Source organism: Ascaphus truei, unplaced genomic scaffold, assembly GCF_040206685.1.
Source record: "Ascaphus truei isolate aAscTru1 unplaced genomic scaffold, aAscTru1.hap1 HAP1_SCAFFOLD_480, whole genome shotgun sequence".
Classification (NCBI taxonomy): Eukaryota; Metazoa; Chordata; class Amphibia; order Anura; family Ascaphidae; genus Ascaphus; species Ascaphus truei.
This window is the reverse complement of record NW_027456811.1, coordinates 290,114-311,444: the sequence shown is the minus strand read 5'-3', so window position 1 is coordinate 311,444 and position 21,331 is coordinate 290,114. Positions and strand designations below refer to the sequence as shown.

The window sequence follows — 21,331 nt, the reverse complement described above, 5'->3', positions numbered from 1 at the left end:
CACACACACACTCCCCCCTGACACACTCCCCCCCACACACTCCCCCCCCACACACACACGCTCTCCCCCCACACACTATCCCCCCCACACACACTCACTCTCCCTCCTCCCCACACACACACTCTCCCCTCCCCCCCACACACTCTCCCTCCCCCCCCCCCACACACACTTCTCCCTCCCCCCCCCCACTCACTCACACAAAGTTGTTGGCCGCATGTGCCCGCGGGGCCGCGAGTTTGACATGCTTGTTCTACGGAGGACCTATACAGTGGAGAAAAAGTGGCACATAATGGAATGACAAAAATGGCTCTGAGGGAGTTCCCTGACGAGCTCGGGCCTGCCAAAACTGAATAGGTTGGACAGAGAGTACCTAGGTGCAGATTCTACATTGAGGAATTAACACAGGTCATTGAGGGAGCTGAAGCCGTCAAAGGATTCGGGTCCAGGTGGCTTTTCAGGCCTCTAATATAAGAAATTCCTTAAACATCTGGCCCCCTGTTTGCTCCAGATGTTTAATGCAGTCTTAGCGGGGGCCTCATTCCCGGAACGGATGCTCCAAGTGTCTATCACAGTAATACACAAACCAGGTATAGATCCGCTAGATTGTAAAAGTTATAGCTAATATAACTAACTAGCTGAGAGACCCGGCGTTGCCCGGGATGTAATGTTCCCGTTCCTCTCTCTCCTCCCCCCTCTCTCTGTTTGTCCCCCATTCACATCAATCCAGTCCCCCCCCTCCCTCCCTCCTTTATAGCTTCATGTAGCGTGTGTGCGTCAGTGACTGTGTGTTTGCTCGCGCGTCAGTGAGTCTGAGGCAGAAACACAAACACACACAGACTGACTGACGCACACACAGTCAGTGTGTGCCTCAGTCAGTGTGTGCGTGCGTCAGTCAGGGTTTGTGTGCGCGTCAGTCAGTGTGCGCGTGCGTGCGGCAGTCAGTCAGTGTGTGCGCGGGGGGCGTCAAAGGGAGGGGGGGGGCGTCAAAGGGAGGGGGGGGGGCGTCAAAGGGAGGGGGGGGCGTCAAAGGGAGGGGGGGGGCGTCAAAGGGAGGGGGGGGGCGTCAAAGGGAGGGGGGGGGCGTCAAAGGGAGGGGGAGGGAGGGGGGGGGCGTCAAAGGGAGGGGGGGGGCGTCAAAGGGAGGGGGGGGGCGTCAAAGGGAGGGGGGGGGGGCGTCAAAGGGAGGGGGGGGCGTCAAAGGAGGGGGGGGGGCGTCAAAGGGAGGGGGGGGGCATCAAAGGCATGGATTCCTCCCCCTGCATTTCCTGCAGTGGACAGGAGGGGGGGGGCAGTGGACAGGAGGGGGGGGCAGTGGACAGGAGGGGGGGGGCAGTGGACAGGAGGGGGGGGGGGCAGTGGACAGGAGGGAGGGGGCAGTGGACAGGAGGGGGGGGGGCAGTGGACAGGAGGGGGGGGGGCAGTGGACAGGAGGGGGGGGGGCAGTGGGACAGGAGGGGGGGGGGGGCAGTGGACAGGAGGGGGGGGGGGCAGTGGACAGGAGGGGGGGGGGGCAGTGTGGACAGGAGGGGGGGGGCAGTGGACAGGAGGGGGGGGGCAGTGGACAGGAGGGGGGGGCAAGTGGACAGGAGGGGGGGGGGGCAGGTGGACAGGAGGGGGGGGGGCAGTGGACAGGAGGGGGGGGGGCAGTGGACAGGAGGGGGGGGGCAGTGGACAGGGAGGGGGGCGGCAGTGGACAGGAGGGGGGCAGTGGACAGGAGGGGGGGCAGTGGACAGGAGGGGGGGGCAGTGGACAGGAGGGGGGACGCAGTGGACAGGAGGGGGGACAGGAGGGGGGACGCAGTGGACAGGAGGGGGGACGCAGTGGACAGGAGGGGGGCGCAGTGGACAGGAGGGGGGGGCAGTGGATAGGAGGGGGGGGCAGTGGACAGTGACACACACACACACACACACACACCTCAGTTGATGCGCCCTTTCTCAGTTCCGTTTGGCGCCGGAGGTGGGGAGCGACACCTACCTGTACTTCCGGGCGCCGCCACCATCTGACTCGGCGCCGCGAGGGAGGAAGGGGGTCCGCCATCTTACGCGCCGCGTGGCAGCTGCGGGAAGCGAGGTGATTTGGAGTGGGGAGGGGGGAGAGGTGATTTGGAGCGGGGAGAGGTGATTTGGAGCGGGGAGAGGTGATTTGGAGCGGTGAGGGGGAGAGGTGATTTGGAGCGGTGAGGGGGGAGAGGTGATGCCGCTGGGGAGGGGGAGAGGTGATGCCGCTGGGGAGGGGGAAGAGGTGATGCCGCTGGGGAGGGGGGAAGAGGTGATGCCGCTGGGGAGGGGGAAGAGGTGATGCCGCTGGGGAGGGGGAAGAGGTGATGCCGCTGGGGAGCGGTGAGAGGTGATTTGGAGCGGGGAGAGGTGATTTGGAGCGGGGAGAGGTGATTTGGAGCGGGGAGAGGTGATTTGGAGCGGGGAGAGGTGATTTGGAGCGGTGAGGGGGGAGAGGTGATTTGGGGAGGGGGAGAGGTGATGCCGCTGGGGAGGGGGGAGAGGTGATTTGGGGAGGGGGGAGAGGTGATTTGGAGCGGGGAGGGGGAGAGGTGATGCCGCTGGGGAGGGGGGAGAGGTGATTTGGAGCGGGGAGAGGTGTGTGTGTGTGTGTGTGTGTGTGTGTGTGTGTGTGTGTGTGTGTTTGTGTGTGTTTTATTTTATTTTTTGTACCTTTGGCCCGTCACTCCGCCTCAGGCCAATGAGAGGTGTGGGGGGCGGGCCAAGGGGGTGGTGTGAGTGTGTGAGGCCAATGAGAGGTGTGCGGGGGCGGGCGGGCCAAGGGACCAATGAGATTGCCGCTAGGGACACCGGACATCCAGACAGGCAGGCAAACATACAGTGCTTTCACTAATATAGTATATAAGATACTTTTTACCCAGGAGCAGGAGGAGGGGGCCAGTCTCTGTATGAAATTCGAGCACAAACTGTTCAAGGATCTCTGCCTTGGTACGCTGTTCTGGTTGTATCCACAAGTGGTGGGCTATGGCCCAGGGTCTGTCTCTGTGTATTTGACTGTCCGGACCACTGCCGGTAGGTCTCCGGGGTGAGGCCTAGATGATCCAGAATGGCAGCCTTTAGTCTCTGATAGTCCGTGGCCTCGTCTGCCGGTAGAGCCTGGTTGGCTGCCTGCGTTTCTCCTATGAGGTTTGGAGCCAAAGTCGTTACCCAGCGACCAACTGTCCAGCCCTGGGCAGTGGCTACCCTTTTAAAAGAGAAGAGGAAAGCCTCTGGGTCTTCTGTTGGCTTTATTTTAGGCAGCATCACCAGCGATTTATTTGGAATCTATGGTCTGACTGAGACTGCACCTGGAGCCAGCATGTGGAGGAGCTTTTCTGTTTGCTGAGCCTGCTTGCTGGTGCAGGAACTGAGAAAACATTTCCTCCATTTTTTTAATGTGTGCCCTTTGGATGCATGGGCCATCCAAGATCCCACTTCGCACCACCTGTGGCAGGACGGCTTCGCAATAGGGTCAGTAGGAGTCCCAACCAGTGAGTAAGGCTTTTAACTCCAGTGGTTTATTTTCCACAATCAAATAAACATTAGGCACACTGTCCCTTTAAGGCAAACAAACCATAAAATAAAACCCTACTTCATTAGGGGACTAACTATACAGAAGGTCCCTATCTCTCCTCTGGGTAGCTAGCCTACTTCCAGGTTAAACAAGATTATGCAAATATCTGCAGTGAAAATATATAAAGTCCTTATCTGTGTTTGGGGAGCTTTGTCCCTAGAGAGTCCAAGTAATCCCTTCTGGATACTGCAACAGCAGCTTTAATTCCTCTGCAGGGTTAGGAGGCTGGTTACTAGTAGACAGGGCTGTGTCCAGCAGGCTTGTCTCAGCTTGTGGCAAACCTCTGTCTGGGGGAGCAGAACCTCCGGCGTACTTCCTGGTTTGGAAAAGTCTCTCTCCCTTCCTGCTCAGGTCTGGCATCTTATACAGCTGCCTGACAGCTACCTTAACTCAGCCCTGATGCCCAGGTATCTCTGTGTTAACCCTCTGACTGGTGGTTTCAGACGTCAGAGGTATGTTTCCCATGCATAATTGACAGCGAATGACTTCACCCTGTCACAATCATCCTCCTTCAGAGCTTTTTCAGGATGGTCATGGACAGGAAAGCCTTCCTGAGAATGAAACTCGCTGCTGTGAGCATACAGATGAGGTCAACACCCTAGTGTTAGCTGGATGACCGCTGCACCCTGCATAGAGCACAATCCGAGGCCTAACCCAGGGGTGCGCAAACTGGGGGGCACAACATTTTCAGAGTGCGGCGCTTAGAAGCCCCATGCTCTTCCCCACAACATTTAAATTAAATGCCGGGGGAGAGCGCGAGGCCTCTGTAAGGCTCTTACTTTGTCTCCGGCGGCTTCTTGTGGGTGCAGACAAAGCTTGCTTACCCCTGGCTTAAACCTTTCACTGTCAGGGAACAATGTGTTGCAGGCATCTCCGGCAGTGAAAGGATTAATCATACTACGTATTCAAACCTTGTTTTTTTTGTTTGTTTTGTTTTTCCCTGTATATAGTTTAAAAAATAAATTATATTAAAAAAACACGGATTGCTCTTTCCAACACGGTTTTTATTTTTAAAATCTGATGCTTTGTTCAGGAGATAGAAGCTTATGCAATATTAAGTGTCTGGGAGGTTAAAATAGAGCTCTCCCCAGGGCCCAGTGCTGTATAAAGTTTACCATGGTAACATCTGAAGCAAGAGATTAATGGAGACATAATTTCTAACTGTAGCCAGGTCCCCTCTGGCTCCCCGGTTCCCCGCCCTCTCTCCTCTTAACTCCGCTGCTGCCGTGTGGTTGCGGGTGGCGGCGAGCTCGCCAGCGGCCCCTCTGCAGGGTGCCGCCATGTTGGATTGGTGCATACGCATGCGCAAAGGCTCGCGCAGAAAGTGCGTGGCGGCCATTGAAGGGTTGCACATGCGCAGTGGAGTGAGCGCACATGGCGGCCCATAGGTGCTTAGGGGCAGGAGTACCACACGACGCCAGGGAGCCAATCGCTCGGCTAGGTCTCCTGCAGGAGATACTATTTTGTGGCTGGAATAGGAAGTGTCAGTAAGTGCTGGGACAGGACAGGGGTAGGAGGTATGTGAACAGGGGTCTGTGACCCTCTGCTCTAGGCCAGATTCCCCCTAGGCCCCAGCTAGGCCCCGGCTCCACCAATTAGTTTGTAGCTGCTACAGGGACAGGCCCTTAGGTAGGGACCCTGCCCCACTAGCTAGTAAATAGATCAGGGACACAGCTGGGACCTGGGACCAGATCACTCCTGCTGACAAAGACTGTCATCAAGGTGGGACACTCCAGCGGGAAACCACCCCACGCGGAGGCAGACTCGTCGCGGAGGCTATCGTTGGATCAACGCATCCCTTGTCTGTTCAGTCGGCGCGTCCGGTTGCTGGAGCACCCGGCAGGTACCTTACAGAACGTGCACCAACTGTACTACACTCCATTTAGTGGGCCGCGCAGTCACACACATTGGGGTGGGTGTGGGACCTTGTGGGACTGGGATTCTCTGGACACAGTGTGGGTTACACGGTGGTGGGGTACAGCCGTGTGAGGCGTGTGGCAGTTGTATCTTTAGTCACATAGAGTTATAAGGTATTATAGAGTATAAGATATGTTACAGTAAAGGCCTTTCTATTTTACATTGTGTGTGTTCATTGTTTGGGTCCTGTGAGGGGCTCCTCCCACTACGTTGGGATCCCTCTCAGGTGGAGGCGCTGCACCAAGGTTGTAAGTATATCACCCTAGGCTCCCCGTGGCGGAGGCTTAAGACCCTGTGAGCCAACAGGTAAAGGGCAGCACCTGTAGCCATCTTGTTTACGGGGAAACAGGGCTACATAACACTTAAAAGATTTTTTTAAAGAGCAGAACCTGCTGAGGCAGCGAAATACTAACATTTATCATATTTATCCTGATCAGTCCCTAAAAAACCTCCTGAGAGCCTCGGTAACCACATTGGGACTCTATGGAATAGATTATATAGTCAGTTTAGTTTATATCAATGTCTGTTATTTCAGCGTTTAACGTATATAATGTGTTTATATTAACCAGCAGCCAATAAGTGGCTAATAGGGCTATTGGCCATTACTATGGGGGAGTGAGGCTTGTGGGGGAGCCCGTGTTGGGGGTAGGGGCCTCGGTAAGTGCCAGTGACATACCAAATAAGACATAAGTGAACTCTAAAGTTTAATGGACATAGGTGGGAGTTCAAAGATTGATCCGCTTTTGAGATCTCATGAGTATCTGCAGAGATTTCTGAGGTTTTCTTAGGATCTTTAATATAAAAGGGTGTTGGAGACCCGGGTACAATATCCCACATTGTAGAGTCCCACCTATTCCTGAGCCACCATATGCCTTTTGTCACAGAATGCCGTGACGGTCGCCATAGTCTTGATCATCTTTACAAAAAATGCATCTTTAGAATGTTCCGTGGCTGGAACTTCACTGCATTTCAAACACTAACATTTCAGGGATGAGACCTCAAACTTTGATAACTCATAACTGGTGCCTGCTTCTTCTGCGATAAGGAGCTGCCTCTGTTACCAAATTGCTTTAAGACCACTTTGGCAGTGTGTGGGTTAGCGCGCAGCATCCATTGCTCCATGCCTGGATATGGCGACCTGCTGCTTTGCCATGTGTGTGCCTCTGCAGACACGCTGGAGGTCGTTCCGTGTAAGACGGCAGCTGGACCACAGGCAGAGTGCCGTGGCGTTTATCCACGCTTTGTGGAGGGGATGCAGCCAGCGACGGAAGTACAGGAGACACATTCAAGATATCACGCTGCTCCAGGCCCTGTGCAGAGGCTACTTGCAGCGACGGAGGTACGGGGGGGGAGGGATGGGGACGGACATGGGGGGCAGTGGTTTTAAAGCAGTAATGTGCTCTTCTCACCGTGAAATGTAACCGCCTTCTCTCATTTTTAGCATTGCTGCGGTTTGCAGCAACCCCGCTCATTAAGAAAAAAAATTGAATTTTGTAAATATGAGTTGCCGAAAATTTGTCTCGTGGGGAGATTAAAATGGCTGCAATCCACTAAGAGTAGCATCTGTTGCATACACATATACATATATATATATATATATATATATATATATATATATATATATATATATATATATATATACATAGATATATACATATATATATACATATATATAAAACAACTGTAAATATTACTGTATGTTCATTTGCATGTCTTAGACAGGTCTGCAACCCTTGCTGCAGTGGAAGCGCTGTATGCTGGGCGATAATGGGGAAAGACAGGGTTGCAGACCTGTCTAAGACATGCAAATGAACATACAGTAATATTTACAGTTGCTTTATGCTTTACTGTGGAGGGTTTTTGTCTCTTTTTTTACCCACCATAACCTTAATAATAGTGGTGATTACCTAGTCTAGTCTCAAACCTGCTTAGCCATTAAGACCAACCTCACACTGATGATACCCATCAAGGTTGAAACATGTCTGTGAGTGGGTTTAATGGCTTTGCATCTCATCCCAGCCTCTGTCTAAAAGCTGTGTTTAAAACAGCATGCATTGGCTTGAGGATTTGCTTGTGTAATACGAGCTTGAGACAAAAGGTGGCACTGAGTGTTCATTTGCATGTCATTTCCCAGTATCCCTTGCTGCAGTGGAAGCGCTGTATGCTGGGCGACAATGGGGAAAGACAGGGTTGCAGACCTGTCTAAGACATGCAAATGAACATACAGTAATATTTACAGTTGCTGTATGCTTTACTGTGGAGGGTTTTTGTCACTTTTTTTTACCCACCATAACCTTAATAATAGTGGTGATTACATATATATATATATCTGTATGAATGTATATATAATAGTCTGATTTCTGATTAGCTAAGCTTGTTGACTACTGTACCTGTGTGTACTCCGATGTATCATCCACGATGTAACATTAATGAAAAGAAAGAAATGGCGGGTGAGCAATGTCCGCCACCATTCACCCACATTAAGAAGGCAGGTGTTGCCATGGTAACAGATTATGCCGGTGAAATATGGTAATAAACAGATGCAAACTCGGCAGAAAATCAAGATTTAGTTGAAATGAAACATTAGAGATTAACACGGCAGGAGCTGCCAAGGTGTCACTTTTTGTGACTTACTACCTGTGTTATGTTCTATGGGATGTTACACATTCGTCCATCAAGTTCAACCTACGCTAAATGTGGATGACAGATACTTTATCCTATAACCCTATTTACAGTATATTGATCCATAGAAAGGCAAACAAAAAACCCCAGTAAAATATCATCTAATGATATCTCATTAGGGGAAAAATAAGTCCATTCCTGACTCCAAGAATTGGCAATCACATTACTCCCTGGATCAACATCTTTCCCATGTATACTTATTTGGTATATCCCTGTATTTCCTTTCTAAAAAGATGTCCAACCTTTTTTTTACACATCTATTGTATCTGCCATCACAGTCTCCATGGGTAATGAATTCCACATTTTCAAAATTATCATATCCCCTCTTAGCTGCCTCTTTTCTAATGTAAAAAAATCGAATTTAGCTAGCCTCTCCTCATAAATCAGATTATTTGTCCCATGTATTAATTTGGTGGCTCTTCTCTGCACTTTCTCCAATTTATAATGTCTTTTCTAAGGACTGGTGCCTACAATTGTACTCCATATTAAAGGTGTGGTCTTACTAATGCTTTGTAAAGGGGCATAATTATGTTTACTTCCCTTAAATCCATTGGCCATTTATTGTAAGATAAGATCTTGTTTGCCTTTGCAGTTACTGCATGACTTTGGGCACTATTGCTGTACACTATTTTGTACATTAACCTCTTGTGTGGAACCGTATCAAAGCCTATGCAAAATCGTAGATCACAATAATTTAGTATTTTCTATAAATACTTTTTAGTGTAATTTTCAATCCCCAATATAATAGTGGTTGGATGGTAATGTTAATATAATATCCGTCTTACCAGGTACAAGGAGATGGTGTCTGAGAAGAGGAGACAGGAAGCCCTTGAACGAGAAGAGGAGCATAAATGGAGACATGACAACTCTGATGGAATGCAGAAGGCAGAAGAAGAGGAGAAAGGAGGGAGAAGGCAGAACGAGGTGGGGCAGGGGGAAGCAGAGGTGATGCCCGAGGAGAATCCAGGGGAGAGCCTAGAGAGCAAGGAGAAGCTGACAGAGTAAGGACCTGCAGATATGTGGCATATCGGTCTGTGTGTACTTGTATCTGTATGATTCACTTATCAGAGAGAGTGACTGAGCATGGACTTCCCTTCCATCCATTGCCCATTTATTGTAAGATAAGATCTTGTTTGCCTTTGCAGTTACTGCATGACTTTGGGCACTATTGCTGTGTACAAGCACTCCTAAATCCTTCTCCATCAAGGATTCCCCCAATTTATCCCCATTTAATTTGCAAGTCTCCTGTTTATTCTTGTTTCTCAAATGCATAACCTTACATTTATCTGTATTAAACCTCATCTGCCATTTACCTGCCCAAGTTTCCAGTCTCCCCAAGTCCTTCTGGAGAGAAATTACATCCTGCTCTGATTCTACTACCTTACACAATTTAGTTTCATCAGCAAAGATTGAGACTTTGCTCTCGATGCCAACCTCAAGGTCATTAACAAACAAGTTAAAAAGCAGGGGTCCCAGTACCGATCCCTGAGGTACTCCACTCACGACTTTAGCCCAACCTGAAAAAGTTCCATTTACGACAACTCTATGTTGTGTATCCTTCAACCAGTTTTCAATCCAGGTGCAAATATTTTTAGAGTCCAATTTGCTTTATTTTGTACATTAACCTCTTGTGTGGAACCGTATCAAAGCCTATGCAAAATCTAAGTAGATCACAATAATTTAGTATTTTCTATAAATATTTTTAGTGTAATTTTCAATCCCCAATATAATAGTGGTTGGATGGTAATGTTAATATAATATCCGTCTTACCAGGTACAAGGAGATGGTGTCTGAGAAGAGCAGACAGGAAGCCCTTGAACGAGAAGAGGAGCATAAATGGAGACATGACAACTCCGATGGAGTGCAGAAGGCAGAAGAAGAGGAGAAAGGAGGGAGAAGGCAGAATGAGGTGGGGCAGGGGGAAGCAGCGGTGATGCCCGAGGAGGAGAATCCAGGGGAGAGCCTAGAGAGCAAGGAGAAGCTGACAGAGTAAGGACCTGCAGATATGTGGCATATCGGTCTGTGTGTACTTGTATCTGTATGATTCACTTATCAGAGAGAGTGACTGAGCATGGACTTCCCTTCCATCCATTGCCCATTTATTGTAAGATAAGATCTTGTTTGCCTTTGCAGTTACTGCATGACTTTGGGCACTATTGCTGTGTACAAGCACTCCTAAATCCTTCTCCATCAAGGATTCCCCCAATTTATCCCCATTTAATTTGCAAGTCTCCTGTTTATTCTTGTTTCAAAAATGCATAACCATACATGTATCTGTATTAAACCTCATCTGCCATTTACCTGCCCAAGTTTCCAGTCTCACCAAGTCCTTCTGGAGAGAAATTACATCCTGTTCTGATTCTACTACCTTACACAATTTAGTATCATCAGCCAAGATTGAGACTTTGCTCTCGATGCCAACCTCAAGGTCATTAACAAACAAGTTAAAAAGCAAGGGTCCCAGTACCGATCCCTGAGGTACTCCACTCACGACTTTAGCCCAACCTGAAAAAGTTCAATTTACGACAACTCTATGTTGTGTATCCTTCAACCAGTTTTCAATCCAGGTGCAAATATTTGTAGAGTCCAATTTGCTTTTAACCTCTTGTGTGGAACCGTATCAAAGCCTATGCAAAATCTAAGTAGATCACAATAATTTAGTATTTTCTATAAATACTTTTTAGTGTAATTTTCAATCCCCAATATAATAGTGGTTGGATGGTAATGTTAATATAATATCCGTCTTACCAGGTACAAGGAGATGGTGTCTGAGAAGAGCAGACAGGAAGCCCTTGAACGAGAAGAGGAGCATAAATGGAGACATGACAACTCCGATGGAGTGCAGAAGGCAGAAGAAGAGGAGAAAGGAGGGAGAAGGCAGAACGAGGTGGGGCAGGGGGAAGCAGCGGTGATGCCCGAGGAGGAGAATCCAGGGGAGAGCCTAGAGAGCAAGGAGAAGCTGACAGAGTAAGGACCTGCAGATATGTGGCATATCGGTCTGTGTGTACTTGTATCTGTATGATTCACTTATCAGAGAGAGAGGCTGAGCATGGACTGGTCATGTCTGCGATATGTTTCCTGTATAGTAATATATATTTTTCCTTAGTAAAGGAATGTATATTTATTTATAATACATACACCTTCAAAATGCAGAAGTATGTATATGAATTTGTACATGCATACAAATATATGTGTGTGTGTGTCTGTGTATGCATACAAATAGGGGGTATATATACACATCTGTGCAAGGGGGTTGAAATACATGGATGAGGGGGGGGGGGGTTGGAAATACAAGCAGGGTGTGTGTATATATGTGTGTTGTTTCACCTTCCAGGAACAAACTCCAGAGGAACCCGTCCAAGATCAGCGAAGCCAGCACCATCCAGAGCTCCTGCGACTTGGCGGGAGGGAGGAAGGTACATAGGGAGGGGGAGGGAGGAAGTTATATCAGGGGGAAGGGAGGGAGGAAGGTACATCAGGGGGGAGGGAGGGAAGAGTGTGAGCTGTGTGACGTGTCAAACCCTCTTGCAGCGCTCACATGTTACACCCCCCATTCTCTCACCCCATCCTCAACCGCAACCCGCTTCTGTCTCACCCTCCCTTCTCACTCGCCCCCTTTCTCTCTCGCCCCAACCTTTTCTCTCCCCCCCACCCTCCCTTCTCTTTTGCCCCGGCCTTCTCTCTCGCCCCGACCTTCTCAATCCTCTTGGGTAACAGAGGGAACACCTCCTTGTTGCCGTGGTAACACTGATCCCTCCCTCAGAACCTGGGAAACCATCACTTCGGGGTGCACGTGGGGGACCTGATCAGTGAGACGTCCTCGGTGCCCGTTGTCATGGAGATGCTCTTAGAGTACCTGGAGATGTACGGCCTGCACACGGAGGGCATCTACCGGAAGTGTGGGGCAGCCAATCGCATGCGAGAGCTCAAACAGTCCCTGGAGAACGGTGCGCTGGGATTGTGAGGGAACCGGGGGAGGCACACATTTAGGGACAAATAAGATATTATCATTTAAATGTGCAATCCCTGGCAGTTCACAATGAAACTACATTTTTGTAAAGAATGTCATTTTCCTGTAACATACAGTAACTGGGCTCAAAGCAAAACATTGGCTGCTGTCATTATTTGGGAAATAAAGCATTTAAAGGAGGGAGGATGCTTCTCAGCAGTGTTTACTCAACCTCTGGCCACCCTGTGAGAGCCAATAAAGATAAGGGAGGAGGGGGCTTTGCCTGTGCAAACTCCTGTTCAGCACATGGTGAAATCAGACAAAAGGGAAGCCAGAGGAAATCGCCCCCCCCCCTCCCAAATCTCAGCTCATCGTGTTTACAAAGGAACTTGAAATAATGAATAATAAATACTTATAGGTGTTATATATTTTTGTTTTTTTAAAAAGGCATAAGTCACCCAGGTGTGACCCCTTAAACATCTCACGGTCAGTAGTACATTTTGGTCCTAGGAGGGACTGACCCTTTAAACAGTGGAATAATATACAGGCAGTCCTCGGTTATCCGACACAATGCGTTACTCAAAATGGCGTTGGATAGCGAAACGTTGTAAAGCGAAACACGTTTTCCCACAGGAACACTGTTTAAATGAAAGGTTCCGTTCCTGAAGGCATTTTTAACACTAAAATACACCAAATATTTTACACAGGCAATAAGATATGCAGCACACACATACATTATATAGTGTATATACTGTATTATATATATATATATATATAATATAACATAATAAATAATATATTATGTAATATAATATAATATTATATATATGCTCTTACGACGCTTTGCAACGTTGTTTATGTGTATATATATATATATTTATACATACACACATACACATAAACAACGTTGCAAAGCATCGTAAGAGCGCTGGATAAGCCGTTTTGGCGTTGTAAAAATGAACATAGGTATGCATTGCATAGCGCTGGATAAGCCATTCGTTGTAAAGCGAAGCGCTGTAAAACGAGGACTGCCTGTAATCGTCTTTAACACATTTAATTACTCTTAACTTTTTTCCTGGCAGACTACACAACGACACACTTCAGCTTACCAAAATGTTTTCATAAGGCCAGGTCCCCGCTGGCTACTGCAGCGACCGCTGTGGCGGACGCTGCAGGGACAAGAGCCGCCCCACAATGGGGCCGGGCCCGCTGCGAGTTTTTGAGGTACACATGAAAATTGAGATAGGAACTAGCGACAGAGCGCTAGGCCACGCCCACCGGCGGTTTAGCCAATGAGGGCGAACCTGCCAGGTGATGTCACGGCCGCGCCCCAGTAATGCCCCCCCCCCCCTGTCTTTCCCCTTGCAGCTCTCTGTAGACCGGAGAATTCGCAGGTGCGTGCAGCGCAGGCAGCGTGGCCGCAGCCTAATACTTATTTTTGTGAGGAGAAAAAAAACAATATTTCCATGTATCTAAAATGTTTTCTCTGTATTTGTGCTCCGCGGATAGTGCCTATAAAAGGGTGATGGGGATCGGTCATTACAAGTCCTCTTGTTTTCTCACATGTTTTCTGTCTCCCTTCTGGACAGACCCCAGCTCTGTGAAACTGGATAATTACCCCATCCACGTCATCACTGGCATCCTGAAGCAGTGGTTGCGTGAGCTCCCGGAGCCACTCATGACCTTCGCTCAGTACAACGAGTTCCTACGAGCCGTGGGTAAGTGCAGAGAGGAAGGTAACCCTCCCTCTGTAGAGTCGCGGGGCTTAGTGACAAATTGCAGAGAGGATCTCCACTGCAGAACACGAAATCCTGGATGGGCAGGAGAGATCTACAGTACCTTTGTGCTTTATCCTATGGTGGGAGGCGTAGACTCCATTGGCCAGAGATACTTTGTCACCCTGAGGTGAAAGGGAGCGATGCCGTATGCGCCTTATTTTTGGGTCACACTCAGTGGAACATCTACTCGGTCTGTTTCATTTTAATGTTGGAGGGACAGACTCCACCGGCTAAAAGTCCCTTTTGTTTGTGTCACTGTGGAAAGGGAGATATTGCATGGGCCATAGGCCTCTTATCTCTGTGTTAGACTTGGTGAACAGAAATCCTTTCAGTCTTTGTCACTCTGCTGGTGAAGCGACAGACTCAGTGGGCCATAAGTTATGTCTGTACGTCTGTCAGCTTCAAGTTGAGGGACAGACCACATGGGCCATAGGTCTCTCCTGTTTGTCACTGTCACCCAGTGGTTGGTGTGACACACTCCATGGGCCATAGGACTATTATGTCTGCCTCTTTTTACCAGGGGTACGGACTCTGGGTCAGGCTCAGTGGGACATGGGTGCCTTCTGTCTGTGCCACTGTCACCTGCAGTGGGAATGACAGGCGTCATGGTCCATAGTCCCCTTTGGTCTGTGATGCCCTGCAGTAGGAGAGTCAGACTCCAGGATCTGTGCCACACTAGACGAACAGACATTTACTTCTTTATCTCCACTAACCCTTGTAGCGCCTGAGGGGTCTGCCATGCACTGCAGAACAAGGTGTCCGGCCTCTCTAGCACTGAAGGTGTTTAGTAAACCTCTCCCACGTCTCCGTTACCCATCTATTGCTTTGCCTTCTCCCTTTAGAGCTCCCTGGGAAGCAGGAACAGCTGTGTGCCATCTACAAAGTTCTGGGACAGCTTCCCCAGGCCCATTACAACACTCTGGAGAGGCTGATCTTTCACCTTGTCAAGTAAGATGCAGGAGAGGTTGCAAACCCCTTTGTGTGATTGCAGGGGAGGATGCAGACCTGTAGTGCTCAATGTCAGTGTGCTGCTAGGAGTGTTCCTGGGCATACAGGAGCGGGCCCCAACTCTGTGTTCAAATGAGTCCCTCACTTGTCAGTGTATTGTTTTAATACACATAATATAATTTTAAATCTAAGATTTAATCAACCTAAATTCTGTGTGCATCTCCCCGGAGATAATCAGTCTGTAGACTTTCGTACACTTTTTAAATGGCTGTTTCCTCTCTTATAGACGTACGGATGAGGCCTGCATCAGAGAATCGGGGATTGTGTGTGTTATTTATTCCCAATACTGTATATATGTATTATTTATATGGCATTATATATATATATATATATATATATATACACACACACACACACACACACACACACACACACACACACACACACACACACACACACACACACTTTGCCTTTAACCCTTTAACCCCAAGAGGACTTGCTAAGCAATAGCAAACCCAATGTATTGTCCCCCCCACAGACCACAGATGGAGAGAATGTATTGCTTTGCACAGGGATTCCTTCCTGTGTCTTCCTGCATATAGTGAGGTGTGGCTGTGTAACCACAGGGCATTTTCCTCATATCTGTAAGCAGTGCTGGCCGCTCAGGAATCACATTAGTTAGGAAGAATGTACAGATCTATTATAGCAAGGGTGCTCAACTCCAGTCCCGAAGCCCCCTCCCCCCCCCCCCCCAACAGGTCAGGTTTTCAGGATATCCCAGCTTGAGCACAGGTGGCTCAGTCGAAGCCTCTGATAGAGCCACCTGTGCTGAAGCAGGGACTGATTGAGCCACCTGTGCTGAAGCAGGGATATCCTGAAAACCGGACTTGTTGGGGGAGCTTGAGGATGGGAGCTGAGCCCCATTGCATTATAGGGAAGTGCAGAGATGAAGAGGTGCATGTTACAGTGCTCTAATAACTGGGCAGTGAGGGTCACACCTGGAAGGCTCCGTCTGCTAAGCAGCCCTGGAAACACGGGCTCAGATAGCCCCATGCCTGCTGAGAGCCCAGCAGGGCAATGCATTGTGGGGCATTCTCTAACGCCACCCTATTTTGCAGAGTGGCTGTGATGGAAGATGCGAACCGCATGTCCTCAAATTCCTTGGCCATCATCTTCGCGCCCTGCCTCCTGCGCTGTCCAGCCAACTATGACCTACAGACCACCCTGAAGGAGGTTTCCAAAACCATCACGTAAGGTTTCGATTATGCCGGCGTTTTTTGGTAAAATCACAGCCTAATTCAGGCGCCCGCCTGTCCCTTTCCTTCCGCCCATTCAGGGCATGTTATTTATTTGCTTCGATATGAGCTGTTGAAATATTGAAGGACCGGGAAGTCAGAATGTCGCTCCCTCCCAGGCCCAGCGCAGTCTCAAAGTTACCGTCGTGATCTGCGCTGCTGCAGATTGAGACAATCAAGGGAGCAAAATACTGTTATGCGCTAAACTCGTGTAGGTTTTATTTGGGGGGGGGGGGGGGTTTCTGCCTTAAAAGAGGTAAAATCTTCTCGAGCAATTCAGCCCGGATAGGGGCCTTGGTCGGAGGCTGCACCCGTTGTAAACGGATTAAGGGAAGGGGAGTCTAGTGGTTAATTCACTGCCTTTGAAGTGGGTGTGCAGTGCCGGCACCATGTGACCACCCAAAAACTGAGATAGTAAGCTCAGAAGACAAGCTCCTGTGTCTGACGCTGCGGTGTGTAGTACCGGATAAGACGACTTTCTCGTATGATCTGCACAGTGATTCTGTCCTATCCCCGTGGGCCCTGCTGTCGCACTTCAGAGCTGTAATCTCCCGTGTTCTCATGTTTCCATAAGAAATGTTTTTGTTTTCCAGCTAATTGACCAAGTCGCAAACTAATGGTTTCCTGCCGAAGAATTCATTGGGAATACATTTGTGGGGTTTTTAAAGGGAACTTGGGGGAAATAATGAAATAAAACGGGGTGGATATTTTGAAGACTACGGTTTGCCCATCTCAGACGGGGTTAGGGATGCCACCTCTATTCACCCCTTCCTTGCCAGAGGGGTCAGGGACTTGTTATAAAGCAAGGGGTTAAGTGGAAGGCTCTGTAACCCGATTGTCCTTGTGCTTCCCCTGTAGGTGTGTGGAGATGCTGATTAAGGAGCAGATGAGGCAGTACATACTCAAAATTAAGGAGATTGGCATGATGAAAGCAGCAGAGACACAAGCGCTGTGTAGCCTGTCCCTGCTCAAACACAACACGGTGAGTACCCCAAAAAAGCCCTGCAATGTAATGTTTCTGTGGAGGAGGCAGTCACGCAGCCCCTTCTGTGGATGAGATTCCAGACACTCACACGGGGGAGGAGGGGGGGGGGGGGGTTAGGGGTGGTGTCCCTCTAGATGTGGGGTCCCACACACACTCAGGGACCCCCTCCAAGATGGGATGGCGGAAACTCACATGGGGGCCCCCTCTGAGTTGGAATCCCAGAAACTCACACCCTTGCAGTTAGGGAGCTGTCCTTTAAAGTGGGAAGTTTCTCCTTGAGTCCCGGTCTAAAAGAACATATTGTAAGTTGGTGAAGTAGTGAGTCGTTGCTTCAGTGTTCAATGCTGGCTATAGAAGCATCTCCTGTATACGCCTGTATCCCCTTCCATGCACGGGAGGGGTTATACATAGATACATTTTTTTAATGAGTTAATTCTTGGGATATTTGTATGCAAAACCCGACTTCCACATCAGTATTCTGCTCCCTGAAGACAGTTTTCCTTTCTCTGACAGCCTTGGCCTGTACATTTAGGATTTATTTCTCCTTATGAAGGGATCCTGGTTGCTCCACACCGCCCTCTCCCTTGCACGCCTGGAATTGCTTCTCCCGCGGTTTGGAGCACAAGTTGGGTTTCCCTGTGATAAGAGTGGAATCCAATAATACTTGTCACATATTTATTTTAGTATAGCTATCAAAGTTTAATTTGACTAAATACCAATATTACATTCATTTTTTTTTTAGGTGGAATGCGCCCCGAAGGGATCTCCGTGTTCTAATATTCTCTGAATATATCCCAGGTAGCACACACCTCTCTATATTAATACTCGGTGAGTTATGTCTGTCTATCTCTCTGTCTATTTCTCAGTCTATGTGTCTGTCAGTCAGTCTGTCTCTGTCTGTGTGTCTGTCTCTCAGGCTCTCTTTGTGTGTGTCTCTCTGTGTGTGTGTGTGTGTGTGTGTGTTTGTGTCTGTCTCTTTCTTTCTGTCTCTCTGTGTCTCTCGCTCTGTGTGTGTGTGTGTGTGTCTCTCTCTCTCTCTGTGTCTCTCTCTCTGTGTTTCTCTCTCTCTCTCTCTGTGTCTCTTTGTGTCTCCCTCTCTCTCTGTGTCTCTCTGCGTGTGTGTGTCTCTCTCTCTGTGAGTGTGTGTCTCTCTCTCTGTCTCTCTCTGTGTGTTTCTCTTTCTCTCTCTCTGTGTCTCTTTGTGCCTCTTCTCTCTCTCTCTGTGTGTGTCTCTGTGTGTGTCTCCCTCTCTCTGTGTGTGTGTTAGAATCACGGCTAGGCTCCGCCCCCTGACGCGGTACACGGCGGTGCCCGCAGCGTGCGCAGACCCCTTTCTGCGCGTGTGCGCCAGCCAACCAGAACAACTTATTTAAGGAATGAATCCATAAATAAATCAATGAATTGGGCACGTATCAATGCACACCAAGGGAGGAGAATGAAGTATCAATATATCAGAAAATATTTTAATTCCCATTCAATGTTCATACCCCTTGGATGGACTGGATCTAAGGTGAAAATCCAATACATTTCTCTTCGATTGAGGAAATTAAGTCTGTCTCCTCCCCTGGTATGTGGAGACACATGTTCCAAACCAGAGAAATTAACATTAATTATACCGCCTTGCAAACAGCTTGAGAAATGTCTGGATACTGGATGAGACAGATCATGTCTTGTGATTAACCGAACATGTTCAGATATCCTAGTTTTCAAGGGTCTGATTGTACGACCCACGTAACGTTTGCCGCAACCACACCAAAGTGTGTAAACGACAAAACTTGTATGACAATTAATAAAAGTTTGAATTTTATAACAGTTTTTTGACTGTGCGCTTTTTACTTTTTTTAAAGGTCTGGCATACTGACAGAAATTACAATGGCCGCAACAGAAAAACCCATTGGGGCTGCCACGGATATGACTACTCACTAATGGACTGAAATACACTTGGGGAAATCGATGATACAATCGTTTTAGCTTTTTTGAAGACTATTCTTGGTCCTTCTTGCAGAATACGTCTAAGATCTGCATCTAGTTTTAATATGTCCCAATGGTTTTTTTATGATGGTACGGATTTGGTTAGCTTGTTTATTAAATTGTGTAATGAATAAAGGTTTCTGAAAACCCTGTTTGATGTCTTTATTGTGAGTTTTATAACAAACTAAATATTTTCTATCAGTGAATCTAGCTTGTTCAAATGCGGATTGTATATCATCCATGGCGACCATGTGGTCCGCCACCGGACAAAATCTTGTCGCCCGTGGCGATCGGGTTTGTTGACCACTGTGTATTATACATATATAAAATCAATGTCAATCTCTCCTGAGCTTGTGTTGAATGGAGTACATTTATAGCGTGACCCATGTCATTGTCCTGTAAGAATAAAATAAATAAATACGTTTTGCTTCACCCCTGCTCAACACAAAAACTTAAATTTTCATAGAACCGTAGGTTTATTTCGAAAAGTACTGTGTGTGTGTGTGTTGACCTCACTAACCAAACCAAAAAAAAAAAGCCAGAACCCATTAACCAGTGTCAGGATGCCCCCTCTTAACAATTTCCAAATCAGCAATCCCGCCTGGGATCTTACCTGATCCGCAGTTCCTCAAGGTACTATACGGGAAGGGAGGTGTTCCCTACCTGTCTTCCGATGTCCCCCGTGGGAAACTTGAGTCAGATCTGGAAGAAAGCAGAATAGGTTATTTCGGTGTAGGTATAGTGCAGTTAAGATAAAACAGAGAGAGTGGGTGAGGGTGACAGACAGAGAGTGAGTGAGAGGGTGACAGAGAGAGAGAGAGGGTGGGAGAAAGGGACGGTGAGAGAGAGGGTGGGAGAGAGAGAGGGTGGGAGAGAGAGAGAGAGAGGGTGGGAGAGAGAGAGGGTGGGAGAGAGAGAGAGAGAGGGTGGGAGAGAGAGAGAGAGAGAGGGTGGGAGAGAGAGAGAGAGGGTGGGAGAGAGAGATGGTGGGAGAGAGAGAGAGAGAGGGTGGGAGAGAGAGAGGGTGGGAGAGAGAGAGAGAGAGGGTGGGAGAGAGAGAGAGAGAGAGGGTGGGAGAGAGAAAGAGAGAGGGTGGGAGAGAGAGAGAGATAGGGTGGGAGAGAGAGAGAGAGAGAGAGAGGGTGGAGGAGAGAGAGGATGGAGAGAGAGAGAGGGTGGGAGAGAGAGAGAGGGTGGGACAGAGAGAGAGAGAGGGTTTGAGAGAGAGAGGGTGGGAGAGAGAGAGAAAGCGTGGGGGAGAGAGAGAGAGGATGGGGAGAGAGAGGGTGGGAGAGAGAGAAGGTGGGAGAGAGAGAGAGGGTGGGAGAGAGAGAGAGAGAGGGTGGGAGAGAGAGAGAGAGAGAGGGTGGGAGAGAGAGATGGTGGGAGAGAGAGAGGGTGGGAGAGAGAAAGAGAGAGGGTGGGAGAGAGAGAGAGATAGGGTGGGAGAGAGAGAGAGAGAGAGAGGGTGGGAGAGGGTGGGAGAGAGAGAGAGAGAGAGAGAGAGAGAGAGAGGGTGGGAGAGGGTGGAGGAGAGAGAGGATGGAGAGAGAGAGAGGGTGGGAGAGAGAGAGAGGGTGGGACAGAGAGAGAGGGTGGGACAGAGAGAGAGAGAGGGTTTGAGAAAGAGAGAGGGTGGGAGAGAGAGAGAAAGCGTGGGGGAGAGAGAGAGAGGATGGGGAGAGAGAGGGTGGGAGAGAGAGAAGGTGGGAGAGAGAGAGAGGGTGGGAGATAGAGAGAGGGTGAGAGGGTGGGAGAGAGAGAGGGTGGGAGAGAGAGAGAGGGCGGGAGAGAGAGGGTGGGAGAGAGGGTGGGAGAGGGTGGAGGAGAGAGGATGGGAGAGAGAGGTAGGCCAAGAGTACGGGCCAGACTAAGGTGGAGACTTTCTGTACTCTGCATACAGGACTCTACATGCACTGCAGAGGTGAGATTCCCCCAACTCCAATTTGCTACACTCTCCAAGAGAGATTATTGTGATCAGAGGTGGAAGATGAGCAGGGTCACTGCCCAGGGAGTAGCCTGTCAGGGGGCATGGAAATCTCTTTTGGTGCGTATGTTGCCACGTGGCATTGATTGACCGGTCAATTAGCACTGCTTCCTATCACAGTGACATGATCCGGTGCTGTGATCGGTTGCAGCGCTGACCAAGGTGTGTTAGTGCAGCAATTTACAGGGAGGGAACAGAGGTTGTGGGTGACAGATGCTGGGGGTAGGCCAAGAGTACGGGCCAGAGCA

General features: G+C 48.9%; 1 protein-coding gene across 1 annotated transcript; it reads left to right on the top strand.

Moving 5' to 3' along the window:
- The first annotated feature begins 6,618 nt into the window (after positions 1–6,618).
- Positions 6,619–19,246, top strand: LOC142484951 (uncharacterized). The gene is made up of 12 exons (XM_075584205.1): positions 6,619–6,827; positions 8,959–9,171; positions 9,944–10,159; positions 10,922–11,137; positions 11,505–11,586; positions 11,934–12,117; positions 13,709–13,837; positions 14,740–14,845; positions 15,964–16,095; positions 16,999–17,122; positions 17,868–17,953; positions 18,973–19,246. The coding sequence occupies exons 1-11, from the start codon at positions 6,619–6,621 to the stop codon at positions 17,910–17,912; spliced, it is 1,656 nt and encodes a 551-aa protein (XP_075440320.1). The 3' UTR covers positions 17,913–17,953; positions 18,973–19,246.
- The last annotated feature ends 2,085 nt before the right edge of the window (positions 19,247–21,331 follow it).